The sequence below is a fragment of the Periophthalmus magnuspinnatus genome, chromosome 16 (assembly GCF_009829125.3).
Source record: "Periophthalmus magnuspinnatus isolate fPerMag1 chromosome 16, fPerMag1.2.pri, whole genome shotgun sequence".
NCBI lineage: Eukaryota > Metazoa > Chordata > Actinopteri > Gobiiformes > Gobiidae > Periophthalmus > Periophthalmus magnuspinnatus.
This window is the reverse complement of record NC_047141.1, coordinates 5,879,410-5,896,779: the sequence shown is the minus strand read 5'-3', so window position 1 is coordinate 5,896,779 and position 17,370 is coordinate 5,879,410. Positions and strand designations below refer to the sequence as shown.

At 42.7% G+C, this 17,370-nt stretch overlaps 2 protein-coding genes across 2 annotated transcripts in view; one reads left to right on the top strand and one right to left on the bottom strand.

Annotated features, from left to right (window-relative positions):
• The window catches only part of rbm42 (RNA binding motif protein 42), a 7,989-nt gene extending 5,645 nt beyond the window's left edge, over positions 1 to 2,344 (top strand). Inside the window, exons 9-12 of the mRNA XM_033980757.2 lie at positions 641 to 755; positions 825 to 922; positions 1,559 to 1,655; positions 2,154 to 2,344. Of these exons, the coding sequence (XP_033836648.1) occupies positions 641 to 755; positions 825 to 922; positions 1,559 to 1,655; positions 2,154 to 2,266 (423 nt within the window). The 3' untranslated portion in view covers positions 2,267 to 2,344. The remainder of the gene's footprint in view (positions 1 to 640; positions 756 to 824; positions 923 to 1,558; positions 1,656 to 2,153) is intronic.
• A 1,315-nt stretch (positions 2,345 to 3,659) lies between these two features.
• Positions 3,660 to 13,341, bottom strand: ppox (protoporphyrinogen oxidase). The gene is given in 15 exon segments (XM_055227986.1): positions 3,660 to 3,972; positions 4,227 to 4,269; positions 5,472 to 5,621; positions 6,670 to 6,783; positions 7,144 to 7,262; positions 7,328 to 7,388; positions 7,467 to 7,660; positions 8,031 to 8,088; positions 8,090 to 8,176; positions 9,021 to 9,153; positions 10,085 to 10,200; positions 11,782 to 11,916; positions 12,151 to 12,286; positions 12,923 to 13,053; positions 13,242 to 13,341. Coding segments are annotated over 13 exon segments (1,428 nt in total). The 5' UTR covers positions 12,232 to 12,286; positions 12,923 to 13,053; positions 13,242 to 13,341; the 3' UTR covers positions 3,660 to 3,835.
• Positions 13,342 to 17,370: the final 4,029 nt, after the last annotated feature.

Below are 17,370 nucleotides of genomic sequence, written 5' to 3'. Positions count from 1 at the left end.
AATGCTTTATAATTGGGCTAGATGGAGACCGTACACAGAAGACTTATTTTGACCTCAAGAGCTGCTTATACAATATATTTGTACTGGGGCAAGACACATTTCACTCAAATACACAAAAAATTGCTTAAACAAAGTGAGGCATAAATTAAGAAATTGTTTTTACCATTATAATTCTAGGCGTAAATATAGCAGGGCTATACAAACCATTTTACTGCAAAACTCAGTGTGCCTGCTTAAACTAATTTGGCATGAAGTAGCTTCTGTCCCCTTATGTCTTTACAGAGGGTATTACACTTAATATGTTATGTTGCAAATAATAGTCCATAGATCACTCGCCCTTAAGAGTGCTATCACAACAAGCCTCCTAATAAACTACGGCAAATGGCATCAGGTTTGTGAAGTTGTACTGTTTTGTATTATGTTTTTGCATAATTATGGAAAAATGCTGTGCGGGGGCATGGGTGATGTAGGCTTGTGGGTTGAGCTTTGGACAAGCTCATACAGCTAACCATAAGGAGGGTTTGGAAAGTGTCCAGGAGAGACTGCAAGATAACTCAGACATAAATGGCATTAGTCTCACTGGTCTAGGCGCATTTGTGTCTCTTCTCTTTCTCTGTCTGAGCCGTGTCTCGTGGTGCAGGTGGAGAGTGTATCTGAGGACAAGAGGAAGTCAAAGGGGGACAAGTTGAAGAAGTGTATCCGCACAGCAGCAGGGACATCTTGGGAGGACGCGTCTCTCTTGGAGTGGGACTCAGGTACAGTTGAGGACATATGCATGCTCTTCTGGTGTGTGTGTGTGTTGCTGACTTACCTCTGTGTCTCAGATGACTTCCGGATCTTCTGTGGAGACCTGGGGAATGAGGTGAACGATGACATCTTGGCCCGAGCGTTCAGCAGATATCCCTCTTTCCTCAAAGCAAAGGTGTCTTCATGGTTTAAACATGTATATGAACACTCACACAAGCTGAATATACAAAAAGCACAAAAAAACAACTTTTCAAAATGTGATGTCAATGCAATGTCATGTCTAATGGTCAATGAGCAGCACGGGTCTTTTTAATGAAGGGGTCCACGGCCAATCCTCTGCCAGTAAAAGCATGAGGTTTAGACGCAAGACTTGAGGAAGAAAGAAAAATGTGTGTTCAATTTCATTCAGTAAACTAAATTAAACCAAATGATAAATAACCATATGTCTAGTGTTTGATTTTAATTTCATGACATATGCCTAGACATTAATTTGGTTAAAACAACAAATGTTGTATACATTTTCAACTAAACAAGAAGTCTCATTCATGAAATTAATATTGGGAGCATTTATTTATTTTTAATAAGAAAAAAAATCTAATTAAACTTGTGAATCGCCCTTATGGCCCAGGCCTTAACAGCAAAACTCAGAGTAGCTCCAGTAAATAAAAAAAAAAAACAACCGAGAAAACAGATCAATTATATGACAACTTCTCGCTGGGAGCACCTCAGGACCACATGTCCATCCTTGTTTCCCTCATCATGTTCTCATTGTCACACACACACGTATCACAGCATATTTGTTTGTTTTCAGGTGGTCCGAGACAAACGGACCGGAAAGACCAAGGGCTATGGTTTTGTGAGCTTTAAAGACCCGAACGACTACGTGAGAGCCATGCGTGAGATGAACGGTGAGTGTGTCCATCTGTTCTCATCAACAGTGCCACACTTGCACCAATCACAGCCCCTGCCATAGCCCCTGGCAACCTAACCTGTCACACTCCTGGCCTTCCTAAACTGCCCTTGCCAAACACCCCTGCCCTCCACACTTGCCTTTGTCACACCCTCTGCCTGCCTAACCTATCCCTGTCAAACCCTGCACCTGTTACACCACCTACCCATTCAACTATCCTGCCTCCATCACAGCCCTGCTCATTCACTTAACCTGCCCATTGCCCATTAACTAAAACTGGCCCTGTTACACCTGTCACCCCCTGCACATTCTCCTAACCTGCCCCTGCCACACTTCTGCCCTGACTCCTGACATGCTCCTCTGCCCCTGCCACCCTCTTGTCCTGACTCCTGCCATGACCCTCGCTCCCCTTTCCCTGTCACCCCGCTGCCCTGACCCGTGACATCCCCCTGTCCTATTCCCGCCCTGACTCCTGTTCTGCTCCTCTGCCCCACAGGGAAGTACGTGGGCAGCCGTCCCATCAAACTGCGGAAAAGTATGTGGAAGGATCGAAACATTGAAGTGGTCCGCAAGAAGCAGAAGGAGAAGAAAAAACTGGGGCTGCGGTGATGTCTGCTCACATGAGTTTAGTTTTGTTCAGAGATGTGATTCTGTAAATGCTTTTAGTTAATAAAAGGTCAAAATGAATCCTGTTTTTATTCTCGATGACTTAAAGGTCCTATATTATGCAAAGTGGATTCTTGTAAACCTTAAGCGATGTTATTACCGTCTCAAAAACATGCCTGGAGTTGTGTTGTTTCATTCACACGTTTGAATAACACTTATTAGTCTGTCCACATCTCCGAAGCTCAAAATGCTCTGTTTTACCTTTTGATGTCACAAAGTGGTAGTTTAAGTTAACAGCTCCTTTTACCTTTTGTTCAGTAGAGATTGGATGATTTCAGCCCTGGAATTGCCAAATGATTCTAGTGAAGGTGTATGAATGTGTTTTAAGTTTTAAAACAAAGTGAAGCACTTCCTGTATTACTGATTGAAAGAGCCTAAATATGCAGAACTGGTGTTAAATGTGTGTAAAAGAAACTAAACTAAACTCTGGGTAGGTTTGTGATGAGGAAACAACATAAATCAGAAAATACAGTATTTAAACTCCATACACCACTAGAATCATCTGGGCAATTTCAAATTACTGAAGGTAAAAGGTAGCTGTTAACTCAAACTATCACTTCATGACATCACAAGGTGGAACAGAGCTTTTTGAGCTTTGGAAATGTAGACAGCCCAATAATGCAGGACTACTCAAATGTGTGAATGAAACAAAACATAACTCCAGGTATGTTTTTGAGGAGGAAATAACGTTATAACATGGCTTAAAGCTCACAAGTGTCAATTTTGTGTAATATATGACCTTTAAGTAGCAAAACGCACAACTGTATTGCCATGTTGCAGATGACGTCACAGTATTCTATAGGCCAATAATATTTTATACAGGTGTGGGCTGCTAAAAGGAATATTGTTTAAATGCAGATTTGTGTTGTAAAACAGTGACTTCTTGGGTCTAGTCACTGATGGAAATGATCAGGTTCAGCATTTGAGCATTTACCTTTTGGATATTACAAGTATTATAAGTACAGTGTAGTCAATAGGGAACACTGTCTCTTGAAAATGTCTCAGTTTTGTTTTCTTCAATCACCCCTGTCCACCTAGGTACAAGTTCACAAGGTTATTTTCATCTTGGCAACTCTGGCATTAAATTATTTCCCAGTTCTCCAATAGAAAATGCAGGCTTGTACTGCTAACTGTAAGGAGGGTTCAAATAGGGCCCAGGAGAGATTGCTACATTACTCAAACCAGCATGGATGACGTCTACAATGTCTTCGAGCAGGTTTTTGTTGAGGGAACGATGTTATAACATGATAAGAAGGTTCAAAAGGTTGATTCTGCATAATACTCCCTCTTCAAATAAGCTCATAAAACAAAAGAGGCTGTACAGTGGAGCTAAGTGGATACATAAATATAAAAATAATTTCCATCTTTTGACAGTTTCTCTTTATTAAAATTATACATGGCTCTATAATTTTACACCAGTACTGCCATAACTTTTTACACTTCAACTGAAATAAACTTTACAAAAATGCTTCTCTTTACAGAAGGCACAGTGCAGTGTGTGTGTGTCATTTTTCACTTTTGAGCTTCAAGCAGCTTCTCCACAGCGATGCGTCCACTAAAGATGACATCATTCACTGAGACGCCATCGTAGGAGGAACCGACCAGGGACAGGGGCAGCCGGGCGTCGCTTATGAACCCGCGCATCTGCTCTGTAACGTCACATGCACACGAGTGAGGAAGGGGGGAGGAGAATGAGGAGAGGCAGAAGAGAAAGGGAGGAGGCCTGAGGATGGGGAGAGAAGGGGGAGGCGGTCAGGAAGAGAGGGAGGGGTGGTATGGAGGAGAGGGAAAGGAGGTCCAGATGAGAGGGGGGGGAGAGGGGGAGGTCTGGAGAGGGGGTTTGGAGATGGGAAGAGAGGGAGGAGGTGAGGAGGAGTGGTAGTAAAAATAACAGAGGACCTACCCACTCTCTGTGCATGTCCAAGGAGGTACTGAGGGATGCAGTCCTGTGAAGAGAACACAACAATCATTTATTGCACTAACTGTACTACAAAACAGCCCCACCTGGATTTATTCACTCAGGATGATTTACTTCATAATGAAAATCACAATCTTTACACAGAATGTAGGCCTATGACTTGTAATTAGAAATGTGTGTGAAAGTTGTTGTATAGCGCTCCTGAATGCACCTCCAAACCTCATACTGGCGACGGTCGGAGCTGAGAATTCCCATACAAAAAAATAACCACATCGGCCACAATGTTATAAGTTTATGGGAGTTTCAGAGATTGCGGATTAATGTTGTGCACCAGGATGTTCACATTGTCGAGTGTAGAAGAAAGTCTGAGCATTTAAACAGCTTTACACAGCTCCAGAAGTGGATTTCTGCAGCTAATCAAGCCAGACAGTAATTAATTAAAAATAAAACACAAATTAAAGTTAAACCAATTTTTTCTTGTGTTTATTACATTGACATAACTGAATCAGCTGCTAACAGACTACAACATCTGCACATTAGTGAGAGCACACTGTGTTCTTGCTTTTCATCAATTTCACATAATTTAAAATGTCATTGTCAGTAAACGTTACAAGTACAGGGCTTTATAATAAATTATATTTTTCACATATATCGCCAGGAGCCCTTTTTGATATAAGAAGGTGAAAAGTAAACCGCATGTCCAGATATCACGGAGTTAAGGTGAAATTTATGTGATCTATACTCACAAAATCACGCCCGTGCCAGGTAAGGGTCATTCGTGTTTAATCTTAGTTTTAAAGATAAATCAATGTCTACTATTTCATTAAAAGACAAAAAAATATAATAATAAAAATTCCAAAAAAGCAACTTAATGCCATTCATTACAGCTAATTCACCACTGCCAATATGTCGTCCCTGCCAAACGTAGTCACATGGGTGCAGAACCTGCTGTAGATTAGGCTGAACTCAGACCTTAACCTGGAGAAGACTGAGGTGTTTGACTCATCGCCACCAAAACAGAAAAACTAATGTGCTACTATATGAGAATGAATGTGAGGTTGCAAGATTATTGAAACGAGTCCACAACAAATGTGTCTAATCTAATGTTATATAAGCCTACATGAGGAGAGTGTATTAACTCAAAATCAGTGTGACTTTTCGTTGGGGATTTCATATTACAGTACATGAGTAGTATTCCGTGTGCTTGTGTAGTCTTGTTACTGTGAGTACCCGGTGCAGTGCCACATTGCTCCACACGGGGCTCTGTCTGATGCCCAGGTGTCGACTGACAGCAGACTCAGCTCTGGACAGAAGAAGGTCTGGACTCACTTGATCTGGGTCCCCAAAAACCTCCTGGAACCAGGCCCCGCCCATCATCACCTACGACACACAGTACTATTGAGTAGACATGTGCACCCAGGGAAAAGTTTGGACACACCCTTTCATTCAAGGTTTTTTTCTTCATGTTTAATACTTTCTACATTTTGGAAAAATACCAAATACAGTTGTCCCTCACTATATCATGGTTCATCTTTCACGGTCTCGCAGATTTTTTTGTGTGCAACTTTGCAGGCTTTTTTACAGTGTGTGAAGGCGCATTGTGTTCTGCGTCCTGATTGGCTAAGGAACTGTAGGCCATTGTTAATCAGTCTCCTCCGTGTCGTGTCTCCTGCACAGTACAGAATGTGTTCAGCCAAATTTACATAAATGTTGGATCGACACTACAGCAGAGCGGCGCCAGGACGAAGAGGTACGATCAGAGGAACTGTGAGAAAATGTTAATGCCTGTCTGTGAAAAGTGTATAAAATGTGTGGTGAGGGGTTTTACAGCTGCAAAACATTTAGAATAATTGTCCAAAATAAAGCTGATACGGGGATTTCGCCTATTGCAGGTTATTTTTAGAACGTAACCCTTATGATAAACGAGGGACCACTGTACATTAAATATATGAGGGAAGATATATGGAATTACGTAAAAAGAAAATAGTTAAGAAAGAAGTTAAGAAAATAAGTTAAACAACTCAATACAAAATGTTTGTATATTTTACATTCAATTCCTCAAAGTATCCACTCTCATATCTTTGTTTTGTCTGTGCAAACCTTTGGGCTTCTCTCAATGACAGAAATCCAAAGGTGAAGTCTCCTGAAATGGTTTGCACTTCACAGCTGTGCTGTATCAGGGTCCAGAAACATCAAAAGTGCAAACCAAGGTTCAATGTAAAGGGTAAAGGCAAGTTTACTCATGTTTTGAGTTTCAGTTTGTTTTTTGTTTATAACATTCTATTTGCATCATTCATAGTTTTGATGCCTTCAGAGAGAATCTACAATGTTAATAATCATGGAAATAAAGAAGAAAAATAAACAAAATGTGTGTCCAAACTTTTTACTGGTGGTTTACATGAGGGCAGCAGGTGCTCTGGGTACTCACGGTGAGCCGGGTACTCTCTCTGTCAGGACTGTTGTGTTGAGGGAAGAACACTGAGTCATAGACCACGCCCAGGAGCCCAGGGTCCTCTGAGGAGGGCAGCAAGTGCCCAAAGCCCTGAGACACAACAGACATTAGCCAATGAGGAGGACAGAGGAGCAGGGAGGAGGACAGAGGAGCAGAGAGGAGGACAGAGGAGCAGAGAGGAGGAGAGAAGAGCAGAGAGGACAGAGGAGCAGGGAGGAGGACAGAAGAGCAGAGAGGAGGACAAGGGGAGAGAGAGGACAGAGGAACAGAGAGGAGAGAAGAGGATGGAGGAGCAGAGAGGAGGAGAGAAGAGCAGAGGAAAGGGAGAGAGCAGGACAGAGGGGAAGAGAGGAGGACAGAGGAGCAGAGAGGAGGACAGAGGAAATCAGAGATGAAGACAGAGAGGCAGACAGAGGGGAAGACAGAGTGGAACAGAGGGAGGGAGGGTACCTGTACGGGCAGCACAGAGCCCAGATACTCCAGGTTGACCACTGCCACAGTGGCGTAGGGCAGCTGCTGCAGCAGACTGACCAGAGGCCCACAGGAGGAGGGCAGGAGCTCCCCCAAAGCTGAGGACACAACAAGGACACATGAGCCCAGTGTGGGACACAGAGCAGGGGTTGTGTAAACTTACCTTTAGCTGGAAGAGCTGAGACTACGTGGTCTGCAGACAATTCCCCTCCCTCAGTGTGGATCTGCATTAGACAGAGAGACAAGACTATGTCCTACTCCTACAAGAGACAGATAGAGACAGACAGGGACAGGTCACTCACTGTCCAGCCGGAGTGGGTCCGCTCCAGGCCCCTGGCAGGAGCCTGTGTGTGCAGCTCCACAGTGCTGCTCTGCTCCAGATGGTGCACCAGGGCCTCAGGGAGGGCCTCCACCCCTCTGCGTAGAGACCACTGAGCCCAGCGCTCCCTCTGGGCCCTCTGTGCCAGGGGCCCCGGGGACACGTCACGTTTGGATCCTGCAGTAGTGACACAGGTGAGGAGAGTGCGGTAGAGTACCATAGAGCCTACATGAGGAGAGTGCAGTAGAGTACCATAGAGCCTACATGAGGAGAGTGCAGTAGAGTACCATAGAGCCTACATGAGGAGAGTGCAGTAGAGTACCGTAGAGCCTACATGAGGAGAGTGCAGTAGAGTACCGTAGAGCCTACATGAGGAGAGTGCAGTAGAGTACTGTAGAGCCTACATGAGGAGAGAGCCTACATGAGGAGAGTGCAGTAGGGCCCTACATGAGGAGAGTGTGGTAGAAGCCTATATGAGAATAGAGCAGTAGGGCGGTACATGAGCAGAGTGCGGTAAGGGCAGTAGGGTCTACAGAGTGGCACAGACCTGAACCAAAGAGCATGCCCAGCAGCACAGAGCCCCGGCTGCGCTCGGCCCGGTGCAGATCGGGGGAAACAGGCGCGTACACTCAGTTTACGACAGTCTCCGGCAAAAACGCCCCGGCACAGACTGTCCACCGCGATGTCCGCCAGCTGCACAGGGAAGGGAGGACAATAAAATCCCATGTCACTGGCCCTACTGATCTGTTCTACTTGGTCTACCCCTGTTTTGAGGGTTTAAATTGCCCATATTCACCAGTACCTTACCCAGTGGGGCCGTGGGGAGAGGAGGACTGAGTGGAAATGGGGCTTAAAGGAGCTGTATGTAAGAGTTTGATTTTAAATTTAATAAACTTGACCTATTTCTGTTCCCACTTAATAGTAAACCCTATATTTGATTTGAACATGTTTATCTCTTAACTATTATAATGATGATTTGTTCTTGGGATATTGAGTCCTATATTTTTGTTTTATAATTTGGTGTTTTGGTTCTATAGACAATTATCAAATGCAGAAAGCCGCATAAGTGTCTCATTTCAAAACTGAAATCCAGTTGGTTTAAACCTAAAATGCCTCTCTCTGGTGTGAATAGTCACTACCTAAACTCCAGCACCTGCAGCCAATCATGAATCAGAGCTAGTGCAGCCTCTGCAGCTCAGTGAGGCCCTGTCCATAAACTGAGTATGAGACAAACTTGTATGTGTCCTCTATCTGCAGGTTAAGGCTCTGGACACAGGTTCGGTTGTGACTGTAATAACATAAAGACTGCAGGCTACACACTTCCACAAATATGTTTATACAAATCTGTACATTTGTAATGTAATTAACTCAAGTCTTCAGCTTTTGCTATACTAATTATTTTGAAATGTAACATGTTAATGTCTATATATCAGACGTGATGCCACAGAGTTCTAATGGCTAGTTCTGAGAATGATGCTGGTCTTATGCTTGATTTAAACTTGTTCTATTGTTCGTGTCCTTAGTCTCCAGCTCGTACCTCAGAGCTGAACCTTCGGCTGACAAACGAGTGCAGGCTCTCATCCTCCGCTTTCCCTCTGGCCACAAACACCTCTCTGAGTAGCCAAGGCAGAAGGGGCCGTGAGAATGGGGGGGTGGTCCTCAGGAGGCCGCTGCGAGCACAGAGCACAGGGGACAATATGGTCAAGTTCACATCAGATAATATAAACTTCTGTGCTGCCAAATTCAACATTAAAAATTGGACTAAACAACTAAACTCCACCCACAACCACATTCCACAGCTGCTAAACTGGGCAGTGACTGGAGGACTAACAATAGAATGAGGGGGAGGAGGAGGGGGGATGGAGATAAAAGGAACAGTGTGATTGGTCTGACAAGTATCCACAAACTCCGCCCCTGCAGTCAGGTGTTTGTAATCAGAAACATCTGGCTGTAATCAGGGCAGTCAAATGTGATATCACATAGTACTTGAAAATGCAGATGCCCGTGGACTGTTTTTGAACACAAAGCTGCAAATGTACATATGTAACTAGTTCATATAATAACTGTATAATTACAAAAACTGTCCTTTTGTTTGATTTACTATGCAGCCTTGGTTGTCCAGTCACTTCTCCTGAATTTTGTTTTCTTCTTCTTGTTATTTTTTTGCCTTTAATTACCGCCGTCATTATATTGTATTTAAGTTCATATTAAGCTCTGATGCTGCTCTGTTGTTTAAATTTATTCATGTAAAGATGCGTGGAGAGATGCTAACTTTGCCCTTTATCTTCTCTCCTACAGTTTGGTCTGGGGACATGCTGATCTTATTTTCTATTATTGTGAACCAGATTAAACAGACACTGCCTCCAAAAGTTCCCGATGTGTCATGTGGCTCCTTGATGCACAGGCCTCACCAAACAACACAACAAGCAGAAGTCCAGCAGTCACACTTAGTTTGCCCTAAAATTGCCAAAAAGGACTAGGAACAGCAGACAATACTATTAATACACCATATACAGAGTTTAATAACAAAATAAAGTTGAGTTAGTCTTTAATTCCACTTTAAAGTTAATCCCCCTTCCTGCACTTATTCAAATTCCTTACCCCAAACCCCCAGGCATCTTCCACAGCTGGCCCCGCACAAACAGGAAGCGGTTCTGAGACGCCACATGGCTGTAGGTCACCGGGAGAATCTCGGGCTCCAGACCCAGCTCCTCCACCTGCACAGCACAGCACAGGGTTGCACCACCATTACCCCACCATCACACCATCTCACTATCGCCATTACTCTACCATCACCTCACCATTAGCCCACTATCACCATTACTCCACCATAAGCTCACCATCACCCCACCATTACCATTACCAGACCATAGCAAAAGACGAAGTTTAAATCTGCCAACTGGACAAATCGAGGGGCTAACTACACTGAAACTGTAAATATTTATTGTTTACACTTAGCCCCTCCCCTTCAGATAGATATAAAGGCAGTGGCCACCGGAAATCTGACCAGAACTGAAGAAGCGGTTTGGATGAGCAGCGAAATGTCTTCACTCTTACAACGATTTGTCCAGTTGACAGATTTAAACTTTGTCTTTTTCTATGGATCAGACCTGGACGATTAAAGGTTTACACAGACATTACATGACCATCACCATTACCCGACCATAAGCCCACGATTACCCCACAGTAACCCTACCATCACCCCATTACCTGCCAATCACCTCACCATCACCATTACCCCACTATGACCTCACCATTACCAAACCATTACCCCGCCATTACATCACCTCACTATCGCCTTTATGCCACCATCAAATCACCACAATTTAAAAAAAAAAGAAGAGAGAGTTTGGGCTTTTGGAATTTCCTGTTTTTCCCAGACCAAGAGCCACCTCTTTTTTCCACACCAAAGGGCCGATTGTATAGCCCGTACCATGGTCCACAGGTGCATTCACAACTGGACCATGGACCGGACAAAACAGTTGGTCCTATGGTGTAGAAAAAATAAGTTGGGTCTTGGTCGGACTGTGGTCAGGTTGTGTGTAGAGCGAATGTGAAAAGCCAGTGACAAACCAAATCCGGGGAGTGACAGACATTTGAACACAGACAGATGAGCGAACAAGAGGACAGAGAGCCCACTGTTCTACAGAGGCAGCTAGCTCCTCCACAGACATACTGTTCATTTTGCTAGTCTATAATCTCATTGTCAAAAATGTGTACCAATCTGACTTTAAAGTGCCTTTGACAGGTTGGACTACTCATTTTACTAAAACACAGTTAAGATCATTATGTTTCAGGTTTTACAAAAATAAAAAGTGTCCAGTTTAGCCATTTTTAAGGTTTTAAACTGCTTCCTGGTTGCAAATCATGACATCGCCCAAAGGAATCCCATAACTGTTAACTAGCAATCTAATTTTCTCTAATTTACACAAAAATATAATTTGACAAATAAAATAAATTAAAAGAAAGCATTTTTGTTGAAGAAAAAAGTGTTTCTTACGTGTAAATTGTGACGAGCATTTGGATAGAATTCTCCCACTGTGATGTCATCAACATAGAAGTCTCTAAAATGGAGCTCTCTACTTCCTGTAATTTTCAACATGTTTTTAAACTTTTCTCCTCCATGTTTTAAAATTGCTCCTTGACTGGTGTAAAAGTATAACTTATATTTACAGCGGGTATTACTTCAACAAATTTAACAGAAAGTAGAGAATCTTCAAAACCTGTCATACGCACTTTAAGGTATGCTTTTTCTCTGTCTGCAACCTGCAAACAGGCGCAGAGCAGGTCCCACTCACCAGGTTGAGGGTGTTTCGTCCCACTGCCCCCACTGGCCGCACTCCTCTGGGCCCCAGCTCAAACACGGCTCCATCAGACCTCCTACAGGACCAGAGCCACCCCCCAAAGCGGCTGCTCCCCTCCAATACAAGCACCTGCAACACACCACAGTGTGAGGGCACTGCCGAAGGTCACACCAGGTCACACCAGGTCACACCAGGTCACACCAGGTCACACCAGGTCACACCAGGTCACCGCAGTACTAGGTTACCGTAGTAGTGTTGTCAGTTTTGATACTAGTTTTAATACCAAGTCATATCTGGTTTCTGCTACTTTTGACACAGAGCACTGAGACTTGTAACCAAAAGGACACTAAAGAGCAGCTTTACCTTAGCCCGCGTACACCTGCTGAGGTAATAGGCTGCAGCCAGGCCCCCGATGCCCCCTCCCAGAACTGCCACACTCCTCATGGGGTCACAAGGGGAACACCCACATCAGCTGGGACTGTGCTGAGGAGACACATACCTGCTAGACTGTTACTCACTTGCACACACTTGCACACACTTGCACACACTTGCACACACTTGCACACACTTGCACACACTTGCACACACTTGCACACACTTGCACACACTTGCACACACTTGCACACACCCGCACACACCCGCACACACACACACACGCACACACACGCACACACACGCACACTTCCCCTGCCAATTCCCTCTTTGTGGTTTACTTCAACATGGTGTGGATGTAGTGTGGGTACACTGGGCACCCTGTGGGCACTCTCTGGATGCAGAGTCTGTGGTGCAGCAGGTGCTGTGTATTGTGGGGCAGTATGGGTTCAGTACGCATGTTGTGTGGGTGCACTCAGTACAGTGTGGGTAGTGTGGGTGGCGCGGATGCTCTGTGTGTTGGGTGGGTTGGGTGGGTGTTGTGGGTGTTGAGTGAGCCTTGCTGCTGGGTGTGCCGGGCACTCCCTGGAGGCTGTGTCTGCTCCATCAGATTAAACTGCCGTCCCTCACAGACACCCACAAACCGTTTAACAGCAGCACTATTACACACATATTAGACCATTGGACTAGTTTGGCAGGTTGTACTGTGACATACAATACATACAACAGTAGGGTAATCTAGGTTTCAAAAGTAAAAGCTTACAGTTCAGACTTCTCCTGACCCTCAGTGTTTTCTCCGGGACAGGACTCAGAGACTTGGGCAGAGACAGTCCTGGTCCGTCTGTTTTCCACCAAGGACAAGAGCAGGTGCACGGACTTCCATGCTTCAGAATGCTGTTTTAGGGCGAAGAGGAATACAATACAAGATTATCACAAAGCAAAATGCAACACTTTAAAAAATGATTTCCAAAAGCGTCGCAAAAACCGGAGCCCTCTGCCAAGAAGAGCCGAAGTGGCACAGCCCATAGTCCACTCCGCACGTCCTGTCCCTGCTGCCCTCCCCGCGGCCCTCGTCTCTTAACCCTGGTCCTTACACATGTCCAACAGAACAGGAGCAGCACACGAGAGTTCCCCGCACTTCACTAGGTCCACAGAGCTCCTGTCAAGAGCGAGCATGGACCAGATGCGTAACAGCCAAAGATCGCGCATGCGCACATAAACGCGGAAGTGCCTGTCGAAAAAAACATGTATGGATATAAACTAAAACTACAACGAATTAAATTGAAGAGGGTAGATTTAAAGAATAAAAGTGATTTTAAATTTTTAAAAAGGCTAAATGAATAATAAATTGTAAATCTTTCGCTTTAATTTTTAGGGTCGGGAAAAGGGATACCAAATGAGCACACTGCCACCTAGAGGAGAGATTGAGGAATGACGTCCCCCAAATAAAAACCTTGCAGATCAACTTGGAGGATACACCAGATTTCTCGGAGGGCCATGGCCTCTGAGCTGGAGGTGTGCAACGTGCCATCACTTTTTGGGGTCACACAAAACACTTAATCTGTTTCAATAGTAATATCACAATATATTAGATTTTTGTGACAAATAAAATATAAAAGGCTTCACTACCATTGCTTTACAAAATTGCCAATCCAGTACTGAACCAGAATTAAAGAAGGGTTAAACCAGTATCAACAGGGTCTGAACCAGGACTAACTCAGAATTAAACTAAACCAGTGAACAAACTACCCGATTCACTCGTTCCTCCGTAAACCGAAATTGCATAGTTCCAAAAAGATCCTCGGACTTTGCTCAATCGGCTTTTTCTTATCAAACCATTAGGCAGTGGAATCAGCTTCCAGACAGTCTGAAATTGTCTGTGGATTTTAATAGTTTTACTAGAAATTTGAAAAAGTTCATTTTAAATAATCAAACGTGTCCACATCAGTCTAGTTAGTTGGTGCTGCTCTGTGCTCACTGTATAAACCTGCACATAATGATTTTTATATTAGTTTGGACTGGGGGGACATATGTATGGCAGATCGGTAGTCGTATATTGTAATTGTCAATTGATATGTGTTTTTTAATGTGTGTTCACCTGCTCAGGGACTGCAGATGGAAAGTAGCAGTAGCTAAATCTGGTGCAAATCATCTTTTCTTTGTCAGATTAATGAATTTGTACATGGTCCCTGTCAAATAAAGAATAAAGAAAGAAAGAAAGAAAGAAAGAAAGAAAACAAGTGAAAATATTGTAATATTTGGAAGGTGGCTGGGCTGCAAGCTGAATAGGCCTAATAATCCTTAATTAAATAATTATCCTTAATTAAAGGAAACTTATGTAAGATTTTGATTTTTAATTCCATAAACACAACCTATTTGTTTCCCCAGATATTCTTAATAAAAATAAAAGTAAAAAATCATTTTGAGAACCAAACCTCAAATTAGAATGAGTCTCTCATTTGTGTTTCCACTTCCATTTCTGAAATCCAGTTGGTTTAAACCTAAAATGCCTCTCTCTGATCTGAATGGTCACTACCTAAACCCCAGCACCTGCAGACAATCATGAATCAGTGCTAGTGCAGCCTCTGCAGCTCAATGAGTGAATTCTGGAGGTTCTGAGCTTTCACGTGAGACCTGTTCATAAACTGAGAATAAGAAAAACTTGTGTGTCTCTATCTGCAGGTTAAGGCTCTAGACACACAGGTTCAGATGTGATTGTTGTGCCTTTTTAAAATAGTAATAGTGCAGGCTACATACAGTTCCTTTAAGTAACTTTGTATGTTTTTATTTTGTTTAACTAGTCTAATAATACATCATTTTGTGCATTGACCTCTGCCCTAGCTCTGAGGCTAACAGACTTACCTTGATGACCTGATGTAGAAAGACGGTCAGACACTTCCTGGATTGACCAAAACAGGATAAAAACAGAAACTCCCTCCTCTAAATGTGTTTTTTAGGAAACAGAGGGCTTACATCCAAACAGGTGTAGGGCGTAAGAGACATTTTAGGTTAGAGTTGAGTTTTAAATTTAAAATAAAATCTTTACTTACCATCAAAATTGAATAGTTGAATCGTAATTTCTACAAAGCAAAAGGCAATATGTGCATGGGAGTCAGAGCTAAGAATAGTGTAAAATTGCTTTGAAATTATTTCAATTGATCATTTTCAGACAGTAGAATGTGATGATACTCACAGATGGGGGGCAAGAGACAGTGTTTCCTATTGACTACACTCAACTTTATCAAATATCCAAAAGGTAAATGCTCAAATGCTGAACCTGATAATTTCCATCAGTGACTAGACCCAACACAACACAAATCTGTAAACAATAACAATATTTAAACTATATTAATTTTAGCAGCCCACACCTGTAAAAAATATTATTGGCCTATAGAATACTGTGACATCATCTGCAACAGAGCAGTACAATGGTGCATTTTGCTACTTAAAGGTCTTATATTACGCATAAATCCAGTCTTGTGAGCCTAAAGACATGTTATAATGTTGTTACGTCATCAAAAACATACCTGGAGTTGGGTTTTGTTACAGTCACACATGTTTGAGTAACTCTTTATGGGTCTGTCAACTCTCCTGAGCTCAAAACGCTCTGTTCCACCTTGTGATGTCATGTAGTGGTAGTTTGCAATTTAACAGCTCCTTTTACCTTTTGTTCAGTAGAGATTGCCAGTTCCAAGACTGAAATTATCCAAATTATTCTAGTAAAAGTGTATGGAGTTTAAAAACACAGTGGAGCACTTTCTGTATTACCACATGACATCACAAGGTGGAACAGAGTATTACATGTCTGAGAGAAGAACACGGGCTAAATATGCAGGATTTGTGCATTACATGTGTGAATGAAACAAAACACAACTCCAAGTGTGTTTTTGATGGAAGAAACAACATTATGACATACATCTGCAAATAGTGTAAAATGGGGCTTTTAATTGAAAAATGTAACTCCAGTATAAACGTTGCCTCTGCTGAAAAGTCCCTTACACCGGGCCTCTGTTGGACCCTCTACGACCTAAGGACTACATTTGGTGACATCTTTCACTTGTATACAACAGTCAAGTCCAAACATGTTTATACTCAGGACCACACAACATACCTATGTAACAGCTGGAAAAGGATTAACACAAGACCAACCCAGAATCCAGACCAGAATCTAAACCAGGGACCAGACTAGGTCCAGACTAGCTTTAGAAATTTGTGAAAGATCATAATGACAAAGAATCCTTCCTCTACTGATATTTTGCAGCTGATATAATCAAAATTCTCTGGAAGGGGGGATGCTAATTGTAAGCACTGCTCTGTCTGAGGCTTTTTTAGACCTTAATCTAAGCTTTATTTTTACACAGTCTGACCAAAAAACAAGTCCCTCTCAAATACCATTACAGTCACAAAATTGCCAGCATTAGCCAACAGTGTTGTTGAAAATCTAACTCCTAAAATTCGCCAAAACAAGATTTAACAGCACAAACGAACAGCCCTTGGTTCAGATTGTGTTCAAATAAAGCTCAAACTAAGTCTCTAAAGTTTCGAACAGAGCAATGCCTACAGTTAGCGGACTCCAAGCGAATGTTGACAGCATAAGAGCAAAGTATCAACTGAGGATCTAAACACAACTAAAGCTCTGGTGGCTCATTCTAACCTGTTATAAACCATCAGTCTATGGCCCAGACCGGCCCTGATGTGTCCCTTGATTTTAAAAGTTTTGGACACCCCTGCTCTATACTATCAAGAAAATGGAGATTTATGCACAGTTCATCCAAACAATTTATAAAATATCTAGATTCAACTTTATAAAAGAAAATACAGTGTTTGCCTTAAATGGAGAAGACTATGGTGTCCTTCATGGTAAAATGTTTGGGCCCCATAGTCAAACAAGCTGGAAAGAAAAAAAAAAAAAAAAAAAAAAAACGGTATTAAGAATGATACTTTTTACTTGTTGTATTATTATAAATGAAAATTTTTATTAAAGGAACTGTATGTAGCCTGTGGTCTTAGTTGTTATAAAGGTGCATTCATGATTATCTGCAAGTGCTGGAATTTAGGTAGTGACCCTTCAGATCAGAGAGAGTTGTTTTTAGGTTTACACCAACTGGATTTCAGCATTGAAAATGGCAACACAAATGACAGACTCATGTGAGGTTCATTTTGCTTTCTGATTTGATAATCGTCTTGGGAACCAAAACACCAATGTTTTTG